At 34.5% G+C, this 22785-nt stretch overlaps 2 protein-coding genes across 3 annotated transcripts; one reads left to right on the top strand and one right to left on the bottom strand.

Annotated features, from left to right (window-relative positions):
• Positions 1-13052: 13052 nt before the first annotated feature.
• On the top strand, positions 13053-13704 carry LOC142613366 (large ribosomal subunit protein cL38). The gene has a single exon (XM_075785690.1). It carries the CDS (start codon positions 13147-13149, stop codon positions 13546-13548), a length of 402 nt encoding a protein of 133 aa, XP_075641805.1. The 5' UTR covers positions 13053-13146; the 3' UTR covers positions 13549-13704.
• Positions 13705-14375: 671 nt separating this feature from the next.
• On the bottom strand, positions 14376-21937 carry LOC142613365 (inositol-tetrakisphosphate 1-kinase 3-like). 2 transcript variants are annotated; one of them, XM_075785687.1, is made up of 10 exons: positions 21349-21937; positions 19997-20078; positions 19822-19854; positions 17272-17392; positions 16971-17063; positions 16552-16671; positions 16283-16462; positions 15874-15929; positions 15697-15781; positions 14376-15361 (listed from the first exon to the last, which is right to left on the bottom strand). In XM_075785687.1, the coding sequence occupies exons 1-10, from the start codon at positions 21561-21563 to the stop codon at positions 15273-15275; spliced, it is 1074 nt and encodes a 357-aa protein (XP_075641802.1). In that variant the 5' UTR covers positions 21564-21937; the 3' UTR covers positions 14376-15272. The 2 variants fall into 2 exon arrangements, with proteins under 2 accessions (XP_075641802.1, XP_075641803.1); XM_075785688.1 differs by lacking the exons at positions 19822-19854; positions 19997-20078; positions 21349-21937 and adding an exon at positions 19494-19603.
• Positions 21938-22785: the final 848 nt, after the last annotated feature.

Genomic DNA, 22785 nt, shown 5'->3' with positions numbered 1-22785 from the left:
GAGAGATGCAGCCTTGTGAGGTGGAGGAGGGCCTGGCGAGGTGAGGGAGGAGCAGAGGCGTCTGCAGGCTGCGGCAAGGTGAGGGAGGCAGGGAGGAAAGACCGGCGAGGTGGAGAATGGAGTGGCGCCGGCGAGGTGAGGTATGCAAGGAGCAGCGGCACTGGTGAAGGGAGCAGTGGCTGTCTTGTTCAAGTTCAAGTGAGAGTGTATGGGTTTGAGGGATTTAGGGTTGAAAAGTGGCTATTTATACTTAGAGTTTTTAAAAATATATATTATATATAGGGGTCGGGTTCGGGCCAAGTATGCCTAATACCCGAACCCGCTTCGGGTTTTTTTAATTAAAACCCAAACTCGACCATAATGTTAAACGGGCCAGGTAAAACTCGACCCATTAAGGTCGGGTACTCGCGGTCGGGTACATTTTGCCATCCCTACTACCATTACTCATTTAATGAAATTATTTTGCATAGCAAACAGAGTGCAATGCTGGTACACTTAACGCTGATGTGGCCAATAAAATAATATTAAAATATCCATGTGATATTAAAAAAAGGCCAGCTCAACATTTAATATAATTAAAAAAACTATCAATTTTAATAATTAAAAAAAAAACATAATTACAACCAAAAAAAAATATAATTCATATCTAATTTTATCTTAAACATTAACACAACCCATAAAATTTCATCTTAAGAACACAAACTCATAACACAACAAGAATACAAGATCGCAAATACAATAGCCTCCACAACACAAGTACACACACAAACTTGAAACCTCTAGCAAATCAAACATCAAAACTCATTAAGACCAAAACATCTCAAATCCAAAACACCAAAAACCCATTGAGTCTAAAACCCAGCAATCACAATCCGATTGAGGGAGAGCCATTAATTTGAGAGAGAGAGACATCGATCTAAGAGAGAAACTGAGTCAAGTCATGCTACCTTGCTTTTCCTCAAAACCTCAATCTAATACTTTCAGTTATCCAAATCTAAAAAACAGAGAGAGAGAGAGAGAGAGAGAGAGAGTGTGTGTGTGTATGTGTGCGCGTGCGTCTTCAATGAAGATGGTCGGCAGAGATGATCATCAGCGACGGTATTGAAGGAGAACGGTGTAAAGGTTGAAGAGCGAAAGGGTCGGGTTCACCTCCGATCTGCTCCAAATCACCTCTCTCTCTCTCTCTCTCTCTCTCTCTCTCTCTCTCTCTCTCTCTCTCTCTTTAAACCCAAATCCAAAGTACTGCCGACTTCAACCCCTATCTCAACCCAAATCCAAACCACCACATCTCAACCTCTCTTTCTCTAAATCCAAATCAAAGCCATGTCCCAAAAACTACAACTTGAACTCAAAGAGAAAAAGAAATGAGAAAGCCAAGAGGGAGAGAGAGATAGGAAAATGAAAAATGAGTGGCATCGTGTTTGAGTTTTGTGTTTATTGATGATGTTGTGTTTGGTTGACATGAAAATTGAAGAAAAATAATGAAAGTTTCTACAAGTTTTTTTTTTTTTTCCCTTAATCTTTAAAACTAAAATAAAAGTTCTTTGTTTTTTTTTTAAAAATTTAAATTAGAATTACAGAATTAAAATGTTGACGAAGCATTTTTAAATGTGAAATAATTTTTTAAATATTATTTTATTGACCACATAAGCATTTAGTGATCCATCTATACACTCCGTTTGTCACATATGATATTTTTGTTAGCGAGATGAAGGTAGAAACTAAAATAAAATGCATTTTTCATTTTGATGAGTAAAAATGGTAAAATAGAAAAAGTAGAAACCAAAATAGAATTGGGCTCAAAATGTAGGAACTAAAAATGCATTTACTTTAATTTTTTATTTAGAGTAAATTATAAAATCGGTCTCTATCATTTACATCATATTTCAATTTGGTACATAATTTTTTAATTATGTCAATTTAATCATTAATATTTTCACTGTCGTGTTAATTTAGTTATTACCATTATTCCTAAATGAAAAAAGTTGATGAATCAAACAGACTAATAAAAAATGATTTTTCATGCGAAATCAGCAGCCAACTATACCGCCAGGTAGATCTAAAATTTTATTTTTTAAAAAAACCCCAAATTAATCTGAGACACGGTGAGATCAGTATCATTAATTCATTATCATCTCACTAAAAGTCTAAAATCCCTAAAATCATTCTCAAAAAAAAAAAAAAATCCCTAAAATCTCCCAATGGCAAGAAATCGATATCAGAGTTAAGTACTTCAAGAGATGTTATTTGGTCTTCGTTCTTGAACCTTTTGGTTGATAATTTCAGTCTCTTTATCATCGCTTGTATTTATCTTTCTAAAATCCTCTTGGCCACAGCAACGTGTTTGGATTTTTCTTGGCCATAGCGATGACTTTGTATAGTTGTATCATTACTTGTACGTTTTGGATTTCTCAAAAACACTCCTCTACTGAGAACAATACACTCATTTTCTTCCCTTTTCTTTGTTTCCACTCCGCCTTTTGATTCTTCCGCACATCAGAACCTTCAAGATGCCTAAACAAAATCTCAGACAAATCTTTCAAAATCAACGAGAGACTCAATATTACAGGTTAGTGATTGGGATTAGATGTCTTTGTACAACTCTGGCGTCTCTGATCTGATCTTGATTTTAATGGAGGAAGAATAGATGTAGATGAGTTTGGTTCGTGAAGAGAGAGTGTTGGGGATTTTAGTGAGATGATACTATCCTAATCTTCATGTGTTTCAGAATTAATTTGATTTTTTTTTAAAACAAATTTAACGTGATGGTACAGTTGGCAAATGATGATGCATGAAAAATAATATTTTATTATTCCATTTAGCATACTAATTTTTTATCAAAAAGATAATAATTAAGACTAAATTGATAGTATATTAAAAAATTTAAGAATCAGACTGACATAATTAAAATATTAAGAATTAAATTAAAATATGAGAGATAGACTAACTTTATGATTTACCTTTTTATTTATTTATTTATTTCCTTTTCGAAACAAAGAGAGGGAGCTAAATACGGAAGCCTAAAGAAACTATAGGCTGTTTCAGAAATGCCAACTCAGCACCGTTATTCGGTGTTTCAAGTTTCAACCAATAAGGAGGTGACAAATGTCTTTAAGAAAGCCACATCAATAATGTTTTTCTCTCTGCTGACTTCTAAACTGGCCATTAATTTTGAAGTTTGAATTTTTATTTTTTTTTGAGAAATAAATTTTGAACTTGATGGCTGGATACAAGTTGGCCAAATCAGGACAAGAACTGTGCCAGAAGATAATGTGCATTGAATTTTTGTAATCAGATGGTACTTTTTTTTGCTGTTCACTTTGGGGCGTAGTTGTAATGTATACACCCTGTACTACTTACTTTGCTGTTAGCTTAAGCATTCTTGTATTCATGGTTCTTTTTTGTTGTGGTTCATTATTAAAGTGGGGGCTCAAGTATATAATTCTACTCTTTTTTTTTATAGAAGAAATACCAAGCATTATTATTGAAAACAAAAATTAGCCCATACCGGTTAAGAGAACATTGTTAATGTGTGAAAGAATATCCTCCATTCACACGATGAAACCTTTAACATGTCTAGCAAGATTATGAGTTATTGAAATCTTCTGTCTATAAATATGAGAAAAATTAAGAGAACAAAAGAGATTTGTAAACAATTTTGCTTCAGCTATAAGTTGCCCATATGTAATCCTACTTAAATAGTACAAGATTTAAGACATTTTTAAATGGATTATTAACTAATGCCATAAGGACATTCCTTAGCATTTTTCTATATTTAGTTTCGAAATATACAAAGTTTTTCTCTGGTCCTTGGTTGAGCAAGATACAATTGAGGGATATGTGGAACTATCTATTTTAGTTTTAAAACAATTACTAAGAGCTCGTTTGGATTACATGGAAACTGAGTGATATCACTCAGTTTCCATCATCCAAATTTTGTGGGACCCATAAAAAAATTGTGTTTGGCTTGATTTCCTAATGTGGTTTCCATCACTCAAAACTCAACAATTTTGAGTGAGAGTGATGGAAACTGAAAACAGGTTTGTGGTGTTTTCAAATTATGGAATATGAGTTACAGAGTGTTAGGAATGCTATAAGTATATAGATAATAATTGTTGTATTGAGATTTAGTTAGTTAGTTAGTTAGTTAGTTACAATTCCAAGCATGTTAATCACATTTAGCACATGTTGGAATCATTAATGCACATGAGAAATAATAAAACCAATAGGATGAGACCATGTGAGCCAATGAGATTAGAGCTAGTCTCCTATAAATACATAATTGTAATTCAATATGAGATATCATTTGAAGAATAAACCAATTTTTAGTGCATTAGTATATCTCTCTCTCTCTCTCTCTCTCTTAATCTCTTTCTTTTTGTATAGAGGGTGACTACCTCAAATTAAGTTAATTTCCTTACAATTCTCATCAATTCTCTTATAATTCATATCCATCCCCATTAGCAACCATCGGATTCCTAACATTTGATAATGACCAATAATAAATCTTAAAAATGGTGAGTGAAGTTTCAAAGAATTTCAAGGTTTTGTACGAATCTCACAATGCCATTTTAGAGAAGTTCAAGACCTTGGATGAATCAAAAATGGCCATGAAGGAAGAGCTCTCAAGATTACAAGTGGGTCTCGAGAACATGACGGAAGAGGAGTTACAATCTCTTGATTCAATGAAACTCGAAGAACAAATCAAGTTCCAAGAATCTACTACTGTTGTTGCAAGCCGGAATGTTGATTTTTGTATCAAAGTGGATGATAATATACATGTACATGCTGCCCTTGAAGTTCAGTCGAAAGAACCAACATAGAAAGTGATGATGATCTTCCAAGAACCAATTCTTGATGCACCAATGGAGGCTTCCATTCAAGAGTCTATGATTCAAGAATTGACAATACAAGTGTCGGTGATCCAAGAATCCGAGATACAAACGCCAAGAATTTTAATGGTTCTTGAATCAAATGAGGTCTTGAGGATACAAGAATATTTCAAGGTTTAAAGAACTAATGAGACCTTGAAGATTGAAGAACCTTTGAAGGCTCAAGAATTTGAGCAAAGTTTAAAGATCTACGAAGAAGAAACATTCATGTGCATAGGACCGCTTGCCAAAGAGAAATGCATGAATATAGTAATCAAAATGTTACTACGGTATTGGTCCATTGGAAGATCTCCTTTGATGAAAATGCTATTTCACAACAATACCTTGTGGGTAAGGTGTTTTCAAGGGGAGTGAAATGTTAAATAGAGTGAGTGAGTGAAATGTTAAACAAGAATTGAAACCAAACATGTTTTAGTTTGAGTGAGTGAAAAAATAGAGTTAGAGAAATGAGTTATGAGAATTGAGTTTGAGTAATGAGATTCGAGTTATGAGTTATGGATGAGTCTCAATCCAAACAGGCTCTTAATATATCAACGTCACAAAAAACACACACACACACACACACAAAATTTTTGAGTTAACATTTCATTTTTTATAAATAAATAACCATATTCATGTGCTCTAGGAATCTTGTTTAAGTTGGTCATTAAAAAACTTAAATTATAAAAAATTTAATAAAGAGACAACTTAATATATCAACGTCATAAAAAAACACACACACACACACACAAATATATATGAAATATTTCAATTTCTTTGTATGAGTAAAGAATAATAATAACAATAACAATAATAATAATAATAATAATAATAATTGTGGGAGGTCTAAGGACCGAAGAGGATTAGAACACAGAATATCTTGCATAATCCCACTCGTAGGAGCATATCAGCTTCGAAGACTTCGCCGACCTGAGAATGGGAGTGGATATAGGATAGTTAATGTATCATGAAAGCCCGTGGAGAAGAGAAAGGACCATGAGGGTGGCAAAGATGGTGGGAGTAAGCTTCCTGGAAAGGTATACCTCCCCCCTTCGCATTGAATGCCCTGCAACAACCTTATCAGCTGCATTAACGAGAAAATGACACCTAAACAGTGACACCTTCAGTAGAACTTTGATGAGACAAGTATCTTGAGAAAAGCCGTAAGGCATACAGGTTAAGGGTTAGGATGCAAGTAGGAAAGATATATAAGGGAGGGGAACCTCCTAGATATGTGGTTGAACATTTTTTCCTTAGAGAGATAGTGAAGCAAGCAATGTGAAGCCTTGTGTAAAATTTGGAATATTTGTGTATAAGAAACAAATCCTCAGACAAACCCGAGGAGAGCACTATTTTCAGCAACTACTTGAGTTACATCTCTCTATTACATTGAGTTTTTCGACCTTAGACTTGCATTAGCTTTGAATTGCATTTGAACTATTTACCCACTCTCTATAGAAATTCTATTGTTTGAGCTTGGTCTGAAGGACAAAGCATCACTATTCTTTTTGAGCTTGGGCCTTCATTTTATGAGCACCTACAATAATAATAAGACATAATGTGAAAATTGATAATGCTAATATGAGAATAATAAAGTGAGAGAGAGTCTAAAATGATAATAAAGAAGAGAAAAATAAATGGGAGAAAAAATGATATTTGCTATAATTACGAGCCAAACTGCTAAGGAAAAAAAAAATTGTTGTGACTATAAAACCAAAGAAAGCGTAACTATTGGCACAACTAAATAAAACTTATGACCACAATATCTCTCTTAGTACCATTTTTTAAGGAAAAAACAAAATTTTAATGCAATGAGTTAAATGTGTTACAAATTTGAATGATTAGAAATTTTTATTTTTATTTTTGAATTTGAATAGACTTTTGGTTGAATAATTTGTTCACTTGTTGTTGTTTGGTTTAGTCTTATTTTTGTTTGGGTTATTTTTTACTGTTCTTATTAAAGCTTTTTTGTTTAAGTGGTTAAGAATTGTGTTTGGGGGGCCAAAATTATTTTCACAGCAAATCTTATGCGACAAACTATTATTGGTGGGTAAAAGATTTTAGTATTAAGCTCAAATCAAATTAGAATCAGTAACAACTTACCACACAAGATTAATTTATTATGATTATTGTGAAAATGTTATGGATATAACATTACTTTTATTTTTGTTGAACTCAAATTGTTGTGATTCTCAAGTCAGGCTGTTCAACTTTATTATTAGAGTTGTCAAAATATGTTAATTTAGTATATAATATATATATTTTAAGAATATATATATATATATATATACATACATATATATATATATATTATACATATACATTTTTTTTTTCAAAATCAGGTAGTTACAAAACATATTAGTTTAAACTAATTATTTATATAAAATTTTCATTTGCAAGTATATAAATATTTTTTGGCATATCAGGACACCTACAAGTGGAGCTGTCACTGTTCATTTGTTTGATAGACTTTGCACACCATATAAAGAAAGTCACACGATTCTTCAAGTTTTATAGTTGTAGAATCTTGGTTTAGTTGTATCTTGGAAATGATCTGCATGCAACAAATTAACAAACACATTTGAGTAGTGGCAAAATGTCATCTTAAAGGAAACGATTATTGTATCTTTAAGCCTTTTATTTATTTATCTTTTTTTTTTATGGGAAATCTCTAAGCCTGTTTGATACTTTTATTATTGATTTCCCCAAAAATTCTCAACAAGATACAGCCTAGGAAATTTTTTGGAGACATTTTAATTTTCTTAAATTAATAACTAAATGCTTATTCGAAGTTGCTGAGAATTTCAATTTACGTGCGATGACTATAACATATATATATATATTGATAAACTGACTTTAACATATATGTGACATTTGATTTGGAGGATAATATAGAGCCCAACATCTAGAATTTTAAGAGCATTCGTATCAAGGGAGGCAAAAATTTTAGCATTCAACATCTCAAAACACTATTTTATCTATTTTAACACATAATTTTACAATACACCAAATATCAAAGGTTCTATTTTTTATACAACTTCATTTGAATATTATTGTTTTTATTCTCTCACTATGTTTCTTCCTCTCTCTTCTTATTTGTGTCTCTCCCTTTCCCTAAACAAACTCACCACTTTCTTCTCTATTCAAGCAAACCCACAGCCACACCCATGGCTAGCCACTGCCAGCCACCACCACCAAACACCAAAAATAAAAAAATAAAAAATACCATCTAGCAGCCACCACAGCTACAACAACTGCCATTGCCACCACCTCTCATAACCACTATCCCCAACCACCAAAATCACAAATCCAAACCCACAACCTCATCATCACCAACAAGCAGAAAAAGAAAAACAACCCACCAAAATCACAAAACCCATAGCCTCATCACCACCAACAATCATAAAAAGAAAAACAACCCACCAAAATCACAAAACCTGTAATCCTCTCCCCCACTAAGCTCACAATCACCACCGAAAAACCCAGCCACATCTATCGGAAACCATCCACACCCGCCGGAAACCACCGCAACTCTAATTAAAAACCTACCAAAACCCATTGCGAGACCCATGAGCTAAGCCACCCATGAACCACGAAGTCGACCCACAATTTTTTTTTTTTAAGAGAGAAGAAAGGGAGAAAGATGGAGCGACAGATTTAAGAGTAATAGAAATGGTGAAGATTGAACAGAAAAAGAAAAAGAAAGAGGAGTGACAGAGATATGGTGAAACTGTGAAAGAAAGAAATAGAAATATTATTTTAATGGAAAGGAGAGAGAGAATGATATAAAATATTATTATTATCTATAACCTTGAAGCTACAATTAGGGGTGTCCAACAGCAACCGAGACCCGTTTGACCCGGCCCGAAAACCGGCCGACCCAACGCAGGTAATGGTTGGTGGTGGGTCTTTGCCATGAAAAACCGATTTAGGCGGGTCGGATGGCGGGTTTTCTTCTCCAAAACCCGATGCATCCGATCCGATCGAAAAAACCTATGAAAGAAGACTGGATCTATATAGATCCACTCAGATCCGGAGAAGATTTGGTAGTTTTTAGTTAGATCCAGCAATGAGATGAAATTTTTCACTCAAATCTAGGCTTGAGGTGGTGTTTTTTGCTTCGATCTCATGGTTGTCACACAGATCTGAAGAAAAATCAACACATCCGGCGAAGATCCAGTGATGATACGGCGAAGATCCGACGATGAGATGGAAGTTCTTGTTCAAATCTAGGCTTGAGGTGGTCTTTCTTGCTTCGATTCGTGGTTGTCGTACAAACCCTAAGAAAAATCAATAGATCCGGCGAAGATCCAGCGAAGATTTGGTGATTTTCGGCGAAGATTTGGAGGTTAAAACTCACTCCAACATTGACCGACCCAACCGTTGTCCACTGGAGCCCGATCCGACTCGACCCAAGGTTGTCGGCGGTCGGCAGCGGGTCGTTCAACCTCCCACCCGATGCGAGCAGGTCGGTTCCGAGTTGGGCACAGACCCGACCCGGATCGTCCAGTGGACACCCCTAGCTACAATAGGGTGTCAAAGATGACACTCTATTGTAGCTTGGATGCTAAATATTATAGTAATAGCATCATTGATGTAGCCTTATTTTATAGTGTGAGTTGTTAAAAAATTACTTTTTTAGCATTTTATAGCTTTGTTGTGAATGCTCTAAGAATATACTACTTTAGAATCTGAATGTTAATTTGGAAATATAATGATACTCTTATTTGGTATAATAATATATTGGAAATATGCGGTTATTCATCTATTTAATTTATTTAACTTGTTTTGACTAGCCTTTTTCACTTGTTACGAATATGATCAAAAGGCGCATATATGTGTGTGTGCATTTAAAGAAAAGGAAAAAAGAAAATTAGAAATTTTAATTATCGAGACTTCAGACCTTTACATGCTCAACTCTTGAATTTTCTAGGACACAGATTTTCAAGAGAAAAACTGGGTTTTTCAGACACAAGACTTGAAGTTTTCATTGTAACCATGCTAGTAGGGTTCAAGATTGTATGCAAATAAATATATGATTGGAAGCAAGCCAGCTTTCTCGTATAGGCAAATAAAGTCATCACTTAAGGCCCCTAAGTAAAAAAAGGCTCCCAAATTTTAATTAATGTAGTTATTTCTTCCGTTGCAATAGTATTAATTAAGCATAAATATTAGCTAATAAATAAAATAATTTTTTATTAAAAAAAAACTATGTCCACAACATTTTTCATAAAACTTTAACAATAAATTCTAAATGGCAGGTTGTTACAGACTATTGTTATTGATAGTAAAAAAAAAAAGTGTAATTTTAGCAGTGGATTTAAATTAAAACTAGTAACAACTTAATGACTAAGATTTATTGTAAAAATATTATGAATGTAGCACTTATCCTAAAAAAAAAAAGCAATAGACAAAAATTTCACATGAGTTTAGGGTGCGTTTGTTTTAGTGTAAAATATTTTCCGGGTGTAAAATAATTTCAAGTGAAGATATTTTCGGGAAATGAAAATAAATTTTAGTGTTTGGTTGCATTTTAAAAATTATATTAGAAAATAATTTCAAGTGTTTGGTAACATTCTGAAAATGCAAATTTTCTACTGGTTTCTCACATTTTCTCAGCCGTTTTTTCAGCTTCCAAACAATTTTATATTAGAAAATCCACCAGCACCCACACACCAGCACCGCACAACACAAAACACCACCACCCACACCACCGCAACAAAAAAAAAAAAAAATCAGAGATAAAAAACCACTAAAACACCACCACCCACACCACCACATCAACAACAACAAAATCAGAGATCAAAGAGAGAAATATTGAGAGATTGAGGGAAATAGAGATAGATTGGGAAAGAGAGAGATCGGGGTGGATGGAGGACGGTGGCGGCCAGATTGGTAACAGCGGTTCGAGCTTGGGGCTTTGGGCGACGAGATTGGTGGTTCAATCTAGAGGCGGTAGCGATGACGGGGGTGGGTGGTGGCTTGTAGATCGGTGACATGCAATCCCGCCAGCGATCTCGTGGCTCGATCTCGCCGGCGCGAGCTTGACAGCGCAAGCTTGACGGTGCGTCTGGGCTTGGGGCGGTGGTCTGAGCTCGACGGCGCGAGCTCGATCTCACTCTCTATACTCTCTCTTCGTGCTCTCTCTCTCTCTCTCTCTCTCTCTCTCTCTCTCTGTTTTCAGTCTGAAAAATGAGTTCTGAAGGTAAAATAAGAACGGAAATGAATTTACACCAGAGAAGGGTTATTTTACGGTCAAAGTGTAAAATAATTTCAGTTTGACCAAATTTTTTGTGCTTACCAAACACAGAACATGGTGTAAAACAATTTTCTGAATACTTTTCAGCCAAAACAAACGCAGTCTTAGTTGTCAACTTTTTTGTGTCTATAAACTTTTTTTTTAATTTTAAGTGATTCATGTTAGTAAGTAAATTTGCATCTAAAACAGAAAAACAAAGTATAAGTAATATTTTTAAATTATTATTTTTAAAGTCATATTTAAATATATAAAAGATCTCAATTCAGTTTTCTACTTGGACCCTTAAATTCATCAAGACGCCCCTGGTTGGAAGAAGCTCCTGCTTCCACTGTAAAGTTCATACTTGATGATGACACTGATAACCTATTTTCAACATTTAAATCTATGAATTAGTTATAAAAAATATAAATTAATCTTTCACTTATCAAATAATTCTACTATCTAGAACGCAAATACTGATTCCTAATCACATGCATTTATGTCATGCAAAAATCAAAATGTTACATTATGCATAAAAATCAATCCATCATTACAAATAGGAAAATTTTTAAACATTAGTTACTAGGGATGATAATTTTTCTCCACCCCACCCCACTTCGCTCACAGCAAGTTTTCTTTGCCCTACAAAGGTGGTGGGACGGAGATGGAGGATGATATTTCACCCGCACTCCAAGGTAGGGCAAAGATGGATTTAGGCTTTTTAGCTCCTCCCTGCCTTGCTTTATTAGCGCTAGAAACTTAGTTTGTATTACTAAGTATTTTAAATGCACGAATATTAAAACTTTTGTTTTATTATGATTTTGTCTTATTAAACACTTTAGATAACATTGTTAAATTTGTACTAAAAAATAATTTAATTAAAATAATGTTTAATTGTAATTTCAAAGATATTTATATTAATGAAAAAAGTTGTATAAATAGATAAAAAATTGCAATAAGCCTGGAGCAGTGTGTGACAAATTAATATGAAAGTAAAATTTTTCAGGGTGGGGATGGAAGCTGGGAACAAGGTAAGATAAAACCATGTAAGGTGAGGTGAAAATCTCATCCTTCTACCCTGTCCCATCCCACTCCACCCCATTGCCATCTCTATTACTATTTAAAAAATAAATAAAAATCTGGTTAATGTTCATTTACATGAACTACAAAAAGTTAGCTCCCATTACAAGTAATAATCAGCGGAAGGGGAAAACCAAAAACATAGAACACAAAAATTATTTATTTGTGCTTATAAAGAAAAACAAAACATAGATACAAACTAATTGAGAGAGAGAGAGAGAGAGAGAGAGAGAGAGAGAGAGAGAGAGATTTCCTTGTGTGTGTGTTTTTTTCTACAACACGGCTCAATTAGTTATCTAACATCAATGTACGGGGTCCTATTTATAGACACACATATCACCTCTATCATGAAAGGTCACACAACCTTGCGAAGAGTTGTGTATGCCCTCCTTATAATTGCAGCATTTGTTGAATTTTCTAAACCTTCACCAAGAGTCACATTCTTTCATCATTTAATGAATCGGATATACAAAAGGATATCTAAAGAGTAAGTCTACTACCACATTCTTTCACCACTGACGAGTCGTTATGTGGCAAAGTTGTGAAACTAGTTATGGTATTAGACTTACTAATATCTAAATCCAAGAGTCTGTAATTGAGGAAAAAAATAAAAAAAATAAGATGAAAATAATGAGAAAAAAAAAAAATTGCATTGTCCAAAGGATGTTTTATGTTTCTCAAAAAAAGAAAAAGAAAAAAGAAGGATGTTTTATGAGCACTGGACCGTAATAACTTCCAAAAAAAAAATGCAGATAGGGCCCAAATAAAAAGGATTGAATGGAGTGAACTATGTGGCAGGCCCAACTAGAACTGAGGCTACTTTGGGAAAAACACATACGACTAAAGCAAAAGATAATGAATGTCAACATGTCATCCCAATCGAAAGGTCCAAGGAAACCCATTTTAGCTCTCACAGTTTCTCAGACCAAAGTAGAGAATTGAGATAAGAAAAAAAGCATGTCGATTTCGGCTATATTTGGGACAAGCGTGTTGGTGGTGCCGAAGTCATGTGCGTTTAAGACTGGTGGGACCAAGGTAGCCCCATTGGGTGGCAGTGGCAGTGGCTGTGGCGGAGGCGATGGTGGTGTGGGGCTGGTGATAGAGTGCTCGTCGAGGCCACAGAAGAAGGCTACGGCGCACCATAGGAAGACGAGGCCACGAAAGACACAGCCATGGGACATAAAGCGTAAACCCACTGTGTATCCTTCTCTGCCTGACTTACCTCCTGACTGGACTCTCGTTTCTTCTGGCTTAGATGATGCTTCTCAACTTGAAGAAGTTGAAGTTGCTGTTGCTGTTGCTGTTGACTCTTCTCCTCCACCTCCTATCTCTTCACAAGCACCACCCACAACTGACTAGTAACCTTTTTATTTTTAATAATGGCTTTTCTGGTTTTGTTCTTTTGCTTGAAGGTTTGTGTTGTGAGTTCTAACTTTTAATGTTAATGGTTCTGCATTTTTATCTGGGTTTCATTCATTAATGAGATAAAGAATGATTAGTGAACGCTATTTTTTTTATTTTGATCTTCGTGGAAATGAAAATGCTTGGAGTGAAAGTGCAAGTAACATACTACTAGGTGTTGCCGATTCTTTAGATAGAGGGTGTTTGGAGGAAAATATTCTTTCCTCTCCTTTTCTCAGGACTTTTAATTTACTAGTCATTTGTGGGGGCTATGTTTGCCCAAGCACAAAGCGATATGCTTGATACTCAAACGAGTCTACTAGTGAGTAGTGAAGCACTTATCCACGGCAATTTGCTGGCACTTGTATTTTAAATTTTGAAGGTCTGAATCTTATCATATTGCTTTTACCGATTCGGCTAGGTCGTGGTGCCTGATTGTTCACCTTATTGCTTTACTAATTCGGCCAAGGTGTGGTACCTGATTATTCAGTTTAGTTTAGATCCTTGTAACTTGTCAATATTACAACCGAAGGACTCTTCCAGCTGAGTCACTGTATCATCCAGATTCCAGACTCCCAATTAAACAATTTGCATTGCTAATATGGGTGCATTGTATGGTGCATGGCACAGGTGGAAAATGGTGTGCCTCAAACATTCATGACCATGAATAAATATTAGGAAAGAACAAAAATAAAAATGCAAATGAAAAGATCTTACACTCCCCACCAAAAAAAGCCCAAAATTCTATCATGAGAGGGTGAATGGTCAAGAAACACAAAGATTCGTAGTCACATAAAAGTTAATTGCAGATAAAATTTCTTGATACAAAATAAATGTCATTGAAAATCTCAAGTTGCGCATATTCACCAACTGCTTATCAACAATTTACGGTATGAAACATCGGGTAGGCATAAAAAATAATCAAGAACCAGAGCCTAAAGCCCTATAGAAGGTGGATACTCGGATTTTTGTACAAGAGATAGAAGGTGGGTACTTGGACTTTTGTACAAGAGAGATATATAGAAGGTGGATTCTTTGACTTTTGTACAATTTGGATGTTTTAAATGACAACATATCCAGTTGGTCACTAGATAATGATAGAAAATTTGCAGCTTGCATGTCCCCTTTTCGAGCTGCTAGCAAGAATCATACATGACACCGTACATAGTAACGGCTTTAGCCCCTCCCTCTTGGATGAGTATCCTCTCCATTTTAAAGTGAAATGAAGAGCACCCATTTGGTTTTTTTGGCATTTAGCATCAATTTTCTAACAATTTCGTTAGTTGTCAAGTAGTTTGGCAAACTTGACAACTAAAGAAATTCTTAGAAAATTGAATGCCAAAAAACCCCGTGTCCATTTTAAGGATCATGATTTAAAGTGGAGTAAATCTAGAGCCTAATTTGTGCCAACTCATTTAAATTGTGGTTAAATTTTAATTATGGTTAAACTAAACTAGAGTTATATCTTTTTAGATGAGTTATCACAATCTAGGCCCTAGATTTACTCCAATTTAAATCATAGCCATTAAATGGACACTTAATTTCACTTGGAAATGGGGGATCCAAATCCTGTCCTCCGGCAAGTTATTGAGGTGATGTGGTACTTCTGTTTAGTACTGCCACTTTCTTCTGCAGATACTTATGGAGGTGCAATGATATACTTATTGAGCCATCAACAGTTTCTAGCATGACCTCTTTTTGTACTTGCCTTGAACTAGGTTCAGAAGGAAATCTGTGAATATGTGCTCATACCCTGGCATCTTTCCATACCCTGCACCAATGTGAAAATACCCATTTTAAGGTCCATATAGAAATATACTTAACATAGTCATCAGTAAGAACTAAGAGTATAAACTAAATAAGATGCAACTTCTAGTTACATAAGTGACCCTTCATGATTTTTAACGTTCTTGATGTTTAAAATTACATTTCATCATTTTATTTTTATTTTTTGGTTTAAAAAGATGAAAAATACTTGTATCCATCACAGAAAAGTTAAACTGAGGATGATGCTTTGAAATAAATGCTGAAGGCAGTTGAGAACATCATCACCAAGAAGACTTAGGAAGAGATATCACATTCATATGTGAAGAAAGGTTCACTTACCAGGGAAATAATTAATGTCAATGACATAGAAACGATCTCCACAACCATGCTCTCGGATAATATCCAGGTTGAAGAGTCGTAGACCCTACAAAGTTTTAGCAATGACAAAAGTAAGCATCATTAATGCATGGACATGTGCGCTTTCATGAAATCAAAAGAGAGAATGATGAAAACTACCAGTCGATGGCGAAGTTCCTTTGCAAGTTTCTCAAGCAAGGGTCGTGGAGGAAGCTCTGCAGGGGAAACAATGGTAAAAATTTTAGAGAGGTTCTGTGACCCATAGCCTAAAATTAAAATTTCATAATCTGAACACAGTTCAATGTCACTGTTGATGCCTTGTGCACAAGCCCTTTTAGGCTTTTACATCACCAAGATTGCACTAAGAAAAACCTAATATGAAGTGGCTCCAGGGCTCAACCAATCCAATCATCCCCACCAACCCTTAACAGGAAACATCTTTTTCCATAAGCATAAAACCCATCGGAACAATGCAAACCAAACCCATGATGAAACGCATGGTTCTTGAAATACAAGTAAGAAAATTAGGAACAATTCAAGAAAGGTTTTCTCGGACAGGATAGCTCACCAGCAACATGAGGGTCCAAATTTGCATCATCTGCTGAAGCTGCAGCACAAGAAACCCTTGGAACATGATAGACACCTGCATTTTTGGAGAGTTCCCTTTTGCAGACATCATCAGGTAAAGAAAAACGTCTGACCACCTTTATAGTTTCACCAACAATATATACCTTAAAGAGAACACCTCCTACAATCATGACAGGAATGACAATTTTGAAATCATGACATTTTTGTGGCAACTGTAAAGGTAATAAGACATGTCTTACAATTGCATACCATGGTTAACAAACTCCTGAAGAACAAGTGGAGGTTCAAGTTTTTGAAGGGAGTTTTGATCAAAAGCAAGTGATAATTCATGTGACTTTGCACTCCCGTCAGCAATTAATGGCTTTGCAACTGAAACAGACATGAGAATGTAAAATCATCACCAGACCATTACAAATCCACTACTGATGATTTCCTAAAGCCATTTAGGCAGCAACTTATCCCAAAAGTTCAGTCAAGAAACAAGACTGACATATTAGGATAGGAATATCTCAGAAAAAATAAAAAATTTCTTTCGACAAACAATCCCATTAGTGTCAATTAAACCATATTTATAAGAAAAGTTGCTAGCAATTGTTGATGCATAGCCTACAGTGGACCTACAAACTGCAAGCATGCACAAGAAACTGCAAATGCAAACACATACATACCAAGTGGTAATATCAGCCCAGATTTGGCAACTGCATCAGGGATGGATGATGCATCTTTCTTGATAACCAATTGCCTGGGAACACCAACTTTGCCTGCGTAGTAGTTAATCATCAAAATCACAGTCAGTAAGCATCAAAGAACTTTTTAGCTCAGTTACAACAAATCATTTAAACTTACATTACGTCCAGTGTACATAGGTTGCGCCTTTTTTGACGAGATTGATTACTTATTAGCTGAAGGCAAAGCCAAAAACCTATTCCTAGTAATTGAGATGTCTAAGAAAATAAACATAAAAATTACCATAAGAATCGGACAAGTTTAGATCAGCAACAGCCTGGAGCATGAATTGGCGATTCCGTAAATGTTGTATAGCATCTGGAGGATCAAGAACTGTTACTTCTGGATGTGTTTGCCTGTAGTCCTACAAATATTGACGGAAAGAAGGTAAGAAGGGGGGGCAGAAGTATTATGCATACATTTCAAATAACCATATTTATCAAATCAGCAAGATATTTTGTTCAAAATACCAAAACAGTGGTCATATATAAAACAACACACTGAAGTGGTTTGAGAAAGCATCCAAAAGACACCCTTCTTGTCCAGATGAGGGAGGGGGGGGGGGGGGAGGGACAAAAGAAAGAAAGAAAGAAAGAAAGAAAGAAAAGCTTCAAAACGTTTTCCTTCTCTTTCGTTTGAGAGTGTTGATTGCAATTGTTGTAAAGACCAGTTGCCTTTATACACACACAGAGTCACAGACAAAGGGAGACACACAAAAAAACGGCTGATTATCACAAGCAACATATATCCAAATTGCTAGTCACAAAAAACTACATGTTTGATTTCTACAACTTTCTACAACTGTACAACACAACAGCCCCAGAGGAAACTTAAGTTCCAAAAGAAAACTTGAAGATGACATCAGGACAAAATATTTAAACAAAATAGGGTTAACTATTAATCCTCAAAAGATATAAAATTGAACTTGAACGTTAGGACTTGATTGTGACAACCACCATACATTGGTAAACAACCAAACCCCTTCGCTAACTGTTGCAGGTAAAAGCAGCTTTCTTCATTGTTCACAATCTGTTAAAATACATCTTCAATGCATGTTCTACACATACCATTTATCTTTTATCAAGCATGACTCCAAAGATGGGTCAATTGCATAGTATTGATAATAAAAAAGACATTAAACTGGACTGCAGAAACACCAACAAGCAATCACACAGAAACAATTAAAAGACTTAAAAGATTGACATTCAGAACATCACTTAAACCCTGGGAAGCATGGATACTTAAAACTAGCGGCCGTATCCATATCTGATACCAATACTCTTGGATACAACATAGTTGCCAAGAGCTTTGTAGCTCAATTAATTAGTATCTTCTGGTGTTTCCAATGGAGATATTCAGGGTCCTAATCCCCCTCCCCCATTTTAACTATCGAATTATCAAGAAAAAAAATACAGCGGCATAGTTCTTTATTATTATTGTTTTTTAAAATTTCTCTATTCCTAGGAAACACGAAAACTTCAAACTAGCAATTATATCTGCATCGCACATGTATTCAAAAGTGATACTCCTGTATATTGCGGGATACTTCTTTATTTATTTTTAAAAATCTGCGTATGAAGCTAATAACTTCATTATTATTTTTATTAATTAGACATATTTACACCTTTTCGCCATTTTTTGTTTACCTTTTAAAATAGAAATTAGCATATTATGAACTTAAAAATATTGATTTATACATTAAATAATTAAAGCATCCATACAATTAATAAGTAATATCCTCACTTTTCAAAAATTGGACCATCATCGTGTCCATATCACATCATATACATATCTCATATCCGAATGGGTGCTTCTTAGCTTACATAATTCATAGCATAGTTACTTTTCTATGCTTATGAACAATAGGTTTTTATCATAAAAACAGTAATATTCACAGTTTCACCACAAAAGATCCACAATTACATTCTCTCTAGTAGCTTTGAAATAATAGTGACAAAATGCCAATGAACTCTAGCTCAACTGGCACCTCCTCCCCATATGAGTTCTTGGTGGAAGAAGAGGTCGTGGATTCAAGACCTATTGGGTGTGTATTTGTGTAACTTTCCAATTAAATAATTGTGAAAACATAAGTTTTTAAGACTGTCACTGAAGTAATCAAACACAATTAAAAGCAGTTCTACTGCTACCTAATATACCCAGAAGCTAGGACATAAAAATCTGAACCTAGCCAAAGTCAGAAAGTTTTGCTGTTGCAGCCTAGAAGTACAAAGATGACTAGCATCTGCATCTAGCAATCTGTTGAAGGAAGGCCATTTCCTCTTTTACAGAATCCTTGATTTTGAAGTGTAGCAAACATAAAAAGCAAATATAGTGAATCTCGAATTAAATAGCATTGTCTAAGCCATCTCCCATTCAGCTGACAAAACGGGGTAACTATTAACCTTCAAAATGGATGACTCAGACAAATCAAAATTTTTTTTTTTGGAAAAAATGCTTCAGAAAACCTGAACAAATCAGCAAGATGGCCAAGGGAGAAGAAACATCCTCGCTGGAACCTTGAGGCCTCGACCTCAAATATTGAGAAATGATTCAAGATGGAGGAAAGAGCGAGCACTCTGCAAATTATGTCAGACAGGATTAAGCTTTAAGCATAAAAAATCCGGTTGCTCATCAGCCACTGACAGTGATTATTTGATACCCCATTGTTTAAAAGTAGTCTCTTATGTAGTAATGTAAGTGATACGTCAATCACACAATTTCAATATCAATCAATCTTGAACATGAACAAGTTCTTTAGACAAAATAAAATTGATAAAATCTATATGAACCAACCTCGATAATCTGGCGCCACTCTTTTCCTAATAGCTGCAATTAAGAGAAGAACATTGATTAATTAAATCATGCCTTGTGCAAATACAGAACGACGAAAGCCTTCAACCTATAGTTTTATAATGACACAATGACGAAAGAGTATATCAGCAAAAAGAAAAAGAAAAAGAAAAGACACCTTATGCATCACAACATCAAAAGGACCTTGATCTGAAAGCGGCTTGCTTTGATCAATAGCAACAAAGAATATCCCCTTAATCCTGCACAACAGTATATAGTGTTATTAACTAACAATTGATTAATCTGCTCAGAAACCCATGTGAATATCATAAAAATTTAAGGTGCTCCAAAAAAAGACGAAATTAAGGGTATGTTTGGTTGGGGAGAAAATAGAGAGTATGAAAAATAAGGTAGAAAATGACATTTTCCACCATTTGGTTCAGGAGAGAAAATAAGAGTCAGAAAATGGAAAGAAAAATAATCACTTCAAGCCCACATTTTTTTATTCTCCCAATTTGAGAGGAAAATAGAGAGGAAAAGATGCTAAACGATGTAATTTATACAAATACCCTCACTTTATTGCTCTCACTTAGCTATCTCACTTTTTCAATGACATAATAGTCGATTTATATAACTTACATTTTCCATCCACCCATTTTTCTCTTTAACCAAACAAAAAAGTTTTCCCCCTCCCACTTTTTCACCCTTCCAACCAAACACACGTGAGGAAAAAACCAAATCTTTTCTATCATTCCACTTTTCCATCCTCCCATTTTTCCACTCCTCCAACCAAACGGACCTTGTCCCGATCATAAAACAAAAACAGAAAGAAACCAACTAACTTGCTTAAAACCACATGACATGAGCACAAATTGTAGAAATGTAGTATCAAGCTTACAGCAAATTATGATTTAACTCAAAAAAGACCATTAAAATTTTTCCACAGCCGCCTTGATTGAAAAATATGGTGCACAGCACAGTACATATGGATTACAAATATGTTGTATACTGAGAGCATGTTAAAAATTGAAGTTACAATTACATAAGAATTGAATTTAAGATGGTCCCAACAACAGCTCTCACAGTTAATTTTGTGTTCACTGAAGAACTAAGAAAAGTAATTGGTGCCCAGATTAATTGATTACCTCAAATTAAACGAAAATTTCAACACCAAAAAAAAAAATAATAAACAAATCTTAGAACAGTTTGTGAAGTTTTAGAAATTCCCACATCACTTTCTCCAACGCAACGAAAGGGACAGATTTAAAAGAATATTCCAATTTGGAGACAGAATCGTCAAATGTCATACAAACGTATCCATCAAAACCTCTTCACCACAAACCAAACTCTCGTGTGGAAAAAAAAATCAATCAGGTTCTGAAAAGAGAATATTCTCTCAAATCTGAGAAAAAAAAGAATTAAAAATATCGGCTCTGCCAAACACGCCCCAAAGGCCAAAAATCAACGAAACAAAAAATTAATTAATAGATTAAATGTTGTTTAAGGCAGTAATTAAATTAGCGTGATTACCTAGCTTGATCTTTAAGCTTGGGTTGCAAGAAGCTCTTAGTCTTCTTAGACGTAAGAGCGTAACCAACCACCACTGGTTTTCCTTGTAGAGGAAACCCAGGCTCTAGCGTTGGCGTAGTGAAAAATAGAGGCTGGTGATGGTGATTCAATTTTTGCTCCGAGAATTCCTCTCTCTCATCCTCGTTTCTACAACTCATTTCCTCCTTTAACCTCATAGCTTGGCTTTTTTTTTTTTTTTTGTTGCTTTTCAATCACACTCAGCCAAACCCTAAAACTTAGAAACCAACAAGGTCTCTCAGATTGTGAAGAAACCCAAAAAAAAAAAAAAAAAACAGAGAGAGAGAGCAGCGAGTGTTTGGGCGCGGAAAAATTAGAGTGGATTATGCTTATCTGTAACGTGAAGACTGTGTTTGATGAAATCTAGTTCTAAGATTTAGCAAAAGATTTGCTATATTTAGCAGAGGTTGAAGAAAGCTGAAGCGAAAAATGGTTTAACGGAAACAAAGAGAAAGAGAAAGAAAGAGAGAGAGAGAGAGAGACAGAGATGACAGAGATTTGAGAGTAAACAGGGAGTGGACTTGTACACTATAGCTATTACTACTTGAGGGGTATTATATATTATATATATAGAGGAATAAAAAGGTGGATGTGTGCGTGGGCAAGTAGTAATGTGTGTGACGAGGCTAATTACGTAGGAAGTATTTAAAAAATGGATCAGGATTAGTTTCAGTGTCCAGTGATATTGGATCTATTGAAATTGTGATATCTGTCTATTATGCATGTATGTGTATTAATGTAATTAGAAAAAAAAAGAACAGAAAGTATCTATAAAGGGAAAATTTATGAGGGGCATTAGTTTTTAAAACAGTATTTTTAGAAATTTTGTTATGGAAAAGGAAAAAAATAATAGACAAATTTTAGCTACAAAATTAGTTGTAATTTAAGGTTACAAATTTATTCAACAAAATAGATATTATCACATATTTTGAAAATCTTACCGTTGAATTACATGTTTTTTACGTTCTTAATACACATATCAAATTTTATGTTAATCAAATATTATTTACTATATGATGTATAAGCTTATATTTTACATATAATTTTAAAATACAAAAACTTTCAATTTAAACAGTTTATTGATAATATAGCTATTGATCTTTAATTTTCTAAATTTTTTGCAAGTATGAAAATTATAAGAAGAAGATGTAATTTAATAGTGGATTTGTCAAAATTTACTTTCAATAGAAATATATTGAATAAGGTTGTAGTCTTACAATCAATTTTGTAGCTAAATTTTGTAAAAAAAAATTAATGTTTTTTGACAATTTTTTTCATTTTCATAAAAATTATATTTAAATTTTTATAAAATAGTCAATTAACAAATGTCCTAATCGCATCCGTTAAAATCACATTTATGAAATACATTATGGGAAAACA

Source organism: Castanea sativa, chromosome 10, assembly GCF_040712315.1.
Source record: "Castanea sativa cultivar Marrone di Chiusa Pesio chromosome 10, ASM4071231v1".
Classification (NCBI taxonomy): Eukaryota; Viridiplantae; Streptophyta; class Magnoliopsida; order Fagales; family Fagaceae; genus Castanea; species Castanea sativa.
Note: the sequence above shows the minus strand (reverse complement) of the source record. Positions and strands in the feature narration are given on the sequence as shown.